Source organism: Pteropus vampyrus, unplaced genomic scaffold, assembly GCF_000151845.1.
Source record: "Pteropus vampyrus isolate Shadow unplaced genomic scaffold, Pvam_2.0 Scaffold363, whole genome shotgun sequence".
NCBI lineage: Eukaryota > Metazoa > Chordata > Mammalia > Chiroptera > Pteropodidae > Pteropus > Pteropus vampyrus.
The window spans coordinates 1,065,122-1,069,366 of NW_011889144.1; the positions used below are offsets into that span (position 1 = coordinate 1,065,122).

General features: G+C 48.2%; 1 protein-coding gene across 4 annotated transcripts in view; it reads left to right on the plus strand.

The window, feature by feature from the left end:
• MCF2L (MCF.2 cell line derived transforming sequence like) overlaps positions 1-4,245 on the plus strand; it is a 116,188-nt gene that overhangs the window by 96,260 nt on the left and 15,683 nt on the right. For all 4 annotated transcript variants that reach the window (XM_011379516.2, XM_023522911.1, XM_023522913.1 and 1 more), the window contains exons 17-18: positions 1,455-1,570; positions 2,974-3,043. In XM_011379516.2, coding sequence (XP_011377818.1) covers positions 1,455-1,570; positions 2,974-3,043 — 186 coding nt within the window. The remainder of the gene's footprint in view (positions 1-1,454; positions 1,571-2,973; positions 3,044-4,245) is intronic.

Genomic DNA, 4,245 nt, shown 5'->3' on the forward strand with positions numbered 1-4,245 from the left:
CTAAGATCTTGGTAATTGCTGACAGTTGTGTTAGAACTGACCTGCTCAATGCTCCCAACCCAGGAACAACCCCTGGGCTCCAGTTCCTGTGTATTAAAATGGGAAGCATGGTCGTAGGCAGTTAAAAGGTGGTCCTCATCCCTAAAAGGAGACATGAGCCGCTGGTTTGCAAGCCCGCACCCCTTCTGGGACTCCATAACAGGCACATAGTAGTTCCACGCATCATCACTGAACCCCACTATGTGCAAAAGGTGGTGGCAGGCACAGGAGCAGCTAAAATGATGCCTCAAGGAGGGGCGCAGACTGTCCCCAGGAAGGGAGACGGTGCTCCTTTGGAGGGGCTCTTCCTGAGAGTAAGAGGAGCGACAGCCGGTGAAGGAGTCGGGACTCCATCTGCAGGGGTAGGGAGACTTCGAGCTGTGACCTGGAAGAGAGGGAGGCTTGAGGCGCGCTTCTGGAATCAGGGCTCATTTTGAGCAGGTGGCCCCAAAGCCGGGAAGTGGGTTAGGGAATCTGCTCCTAGATAATAAGTCCGTGTGACCCATTCACAGGCACGTGATGAACGAGCTCCTTGACACGGAACGGGTCTACGTGGAGGAGCTGCTCTGTGTCCTGGAGGTGAGCCGGGGGCACGCCGTGGGCTGGACTCCCCATCCCCCGCCCGCTGTGGTCTGTGTCCACCAAAAAACATGTGAAGGAAGGTTTATGGCAGCTTTACTCATAACAGAAAACAACTCAAGTGTCTGTCAGCATGACAAGGATCAAAAAGATTTAGATGGATTTGCACAGGGACAATATTTACAGCAAGAAAAGGAGCTGCTACTGCACAGAACCGTGCATGACCCTCAGGAGCATAACAACAAGCAGGAGTGAGTGCAGTTCCGGAGTAGGAAGTCCAAGACAAGCAGAGTGGTCTGGGGTAGAGAGGTCAAAGCAGGGGCCGCCTGGGTTGGGGGTTGTTTCCTGGGAGGGCAGAGGGGCTTTTGGGTGCTGGAATATTCTACATCTTGTTCTGGGTTACCAGAGTGTAGACATATAAATAATTCATCAAGGTGTACACATAAGATATTCTACATCTTGTTCTGGGTTACAAGAGTGTAGACATATAAATAATTCATCAAGGTGTACACATAAGATTTGTCCCCATCATAAAAGTTATACCTGAATTTTGAAAAGGCTAAAAAGGAGAAAGATGGGAACTACCCCCCAACAAAAAAAATTGGTGCTGTTTGTAATTCAATTATATTTTGTTGTACTTGTACAGACGGTCATCTTAGAAATGGTCAGTGACTAAATACAAGGTGGATTCACTTTCTTAAACTTGAGACAGCATCACCTGCCCCACGAGGCAGCCGTGCAGACACTGGGCTTGTACCGGGGGTATTGGGCTGCTATTAAAACAGCCCGAAGGTCTGTCAGCAGCCGTTCAAAATTTCCCTCTTTCTCTTCCACAGGGCTACGCGGCTGAGATGGATAATCCTTTAATGACGCATCTCATTTCAACAGGCCTTCAAAACAAGAAGGATGTTTTATTTGGAAACATGGAAGAAATTTACCACTTCCATAACAGGTGGAACTCTGATCTCATTCAGTGATGTCTCACCTCTAAGCAGGTCCTGCAGGGAGCTGAAACCAAAGTGGCCCCTGGGCCACGCTTTGTGGGTGGAGAATATCTCCTCCTCCCTCTCTCGAGGAGGGATAAGCTCACAGAGGGCTCACAGACCAAGCAGCAGTTTGGTGGGATATGCCCAGGGCAAGTGCTCTCAACAGAGGGTGGGGGAGAGTTACAAACAGGCAGCCTGTGGACAGTGGGTCAGCATGACCATCGAGGAGCAGCCTGCCCCTCCTGCCTCTCCCTGTCCTTTAGGACCAGCAGAAGCCAGTCCTCACCCCACCCCGCAAGTATGCACATTTGGCACTTTGAGGAAGCACCAAAAGCACCGAAAGCCACACCACTTAGCAAGGCTAGTTTTGTTCCCAAGCCCATTCTTGGAAAAGGTGGCAAACCAGAAGTTCCTTTCTTGCCTGTTCTCTCCTGTGAGAGCGATTAGCTGCCAGCTGATGCTTCAGTCCTTCCGGGGCCGCTTACCCTCAGCTCCTCCTCACAATTTGCAGGAGCTCATGGGAAAGGAGATGAGTGGGCAGATATAAGGATGAAGGGAAGCAAGTAGAGGATGGCAATGCCTGTGTGTCCTTAAAAAAGGGCCAACTGTGGGCTGACTCCTCCCAGTGCTGTCCGGGGCCAGGGGGCTCAGCCACATGGCACTCGGGCCCCCCCTTCCTCTGAACCCTGCAGCTGAACCCCACACAGGAGCCCTTCTTTGGAAATTAAAATGAGTTGGTGACCTGGTCCCTTGGCATCCTGGCGGCTCTGGCCAGTCTTTGGATTCCGGGCCCCTGGCTGCAGCACTAGTATAGTGAGCTGATCCCCAGGAAGCTTCCCTTCCCGTTGGGATTTACCCGCAGGCACTGCCCAATGCAAATCAGAAACATAAGAAAACTCTGGTACACGGCTCAAGGACAGTGCTGCGTGGGGGAGGTCGTGGGGGCAGAACCAAGATCCCCATTACATCTGCAGAGAATGGACAGAGCAGACGGGTTGTAGGGGCTAGGCTTCCAGAACCTCGAGATGCTTCTGTCTGTCTGCCTATAGCCTCTTTGTGCCATGTCTATGCTGATAACAACGGAGCTGTCCTAAATTCTGTGTGAATGCCAGTACCAGAAACATAAAGGGGTCCATGGGGGCCACATCTGCTTAAACCTGAGAGTTTGGTGCAATCAAGACCCTGGAAGTGACAGGCATGGACTGAAGGTTCCCGAAATCAGACTATGTATTTTTACACACAAAATCTCCTAAACTGTCCAGAGTTAGGAATAAAAGTCATCTGGAAAATAACAGTTATTAATTTGTTACAGATGCCATCTTATTCAGATTGTTTATCATATGACCTAATGCAAACTTTCTTTGTCTAGAATATTCCTGAGGGAGCTAGAAAACTACATAGACTGCCCAGAGCTGGTTGGAAGGTGTTTTCTAGAAAGGGTATGTGTTTTTTTTTTTTTAAATGTATACTTTCCCATGCCTTACTTCCTGAAATTACTGGTACTTAAAATAATAATAACTTTAAATTCTAATACATCTAACCAACTGAAATTAGAAAGTACCAACGTTTCCAGTTTTGCTGAGATCACATAATACTTTTTGGTAAGGCTCAAAGAATACTATTTTTTTAAAGCCCAATAACTAATTAGAAAAAGAAAAAAACTAAAAACAAGCTTTGAGATATGCCGAAATTATAAAGCATCTAAGTTGTAATAGGAAATGTTAGATGAAGCTGAACCTTTTTGATGCTGGTGTTTAGTCTTGTCCTGGTTAAGACTCCCTCACTCACTAGCTGACGTTGGACAAGTCATCCGTGTTCTGAGCCTTATTTTTCCCCTCTTTCAAAGAGTAGATGTCTGCCTCCTTCCAGGGCTAGACAATCAGCTAAGGTGTGTGTGGGGGGTGGGTGCAGGGGCGGGGGGTGGAGCGCTGAAGAGAAGCTTTGGGAGCAGGAAAGGGCTGCCAGATGCAGGAGGCCACTGTCTTCTCCGCAAGACCCCAGGTGATCCTCATGGTGACCTCCATAAACTGCTAGTTTAGCAATATGGAAAATGCAGCTTACTAACAGCCATAAAATTAAGTCTTTTTACAAAATAAGCTAGAGGCTGAGACTGTTATAATAAATTGGTATGAAGAGGCAGAAGGGGGGAAAAAGAAGAGCAGTATTGTTGTTTTGACTCAGCTTGGCTGTCGATAATGCTTCCTGTCGATGGTGCTATCTGAGAATTGGGGTGGGGCAATCATGCTGTACGTCAGTGGTTCTCAAAGTGGGTCCCCTAGCCAGCAGCATCGGAATCTCCTGGGAACTTGCTATAAATGCAGGTTCTCAGGTCTTACCCCAGACCTGCTAAATCAGAACCTTGGTGGGGGCAGCAATCTGTTTTAACCAGCCTGCAGGCAGTTCTCTTGTGCATACAAGTTCGATTACCACTGTATAGTCCAAGCTCTAGAGATTCTTTCTTTAGAAAAGTCTGTGTTGGCCCTGTGTTTATTTTTAGTCTGTTCTTCCTATGGCCAAGCCAGCTTTATTGAGCTTATCTGTATAAAAGAGGTATCAGAATTAATGCAGCCCTGAGACATGGTGGAGGGAGCAAACCAGGATTCAGGAAGAGGTCAAACCCACCCCAGAGGGGTCAGGGGAC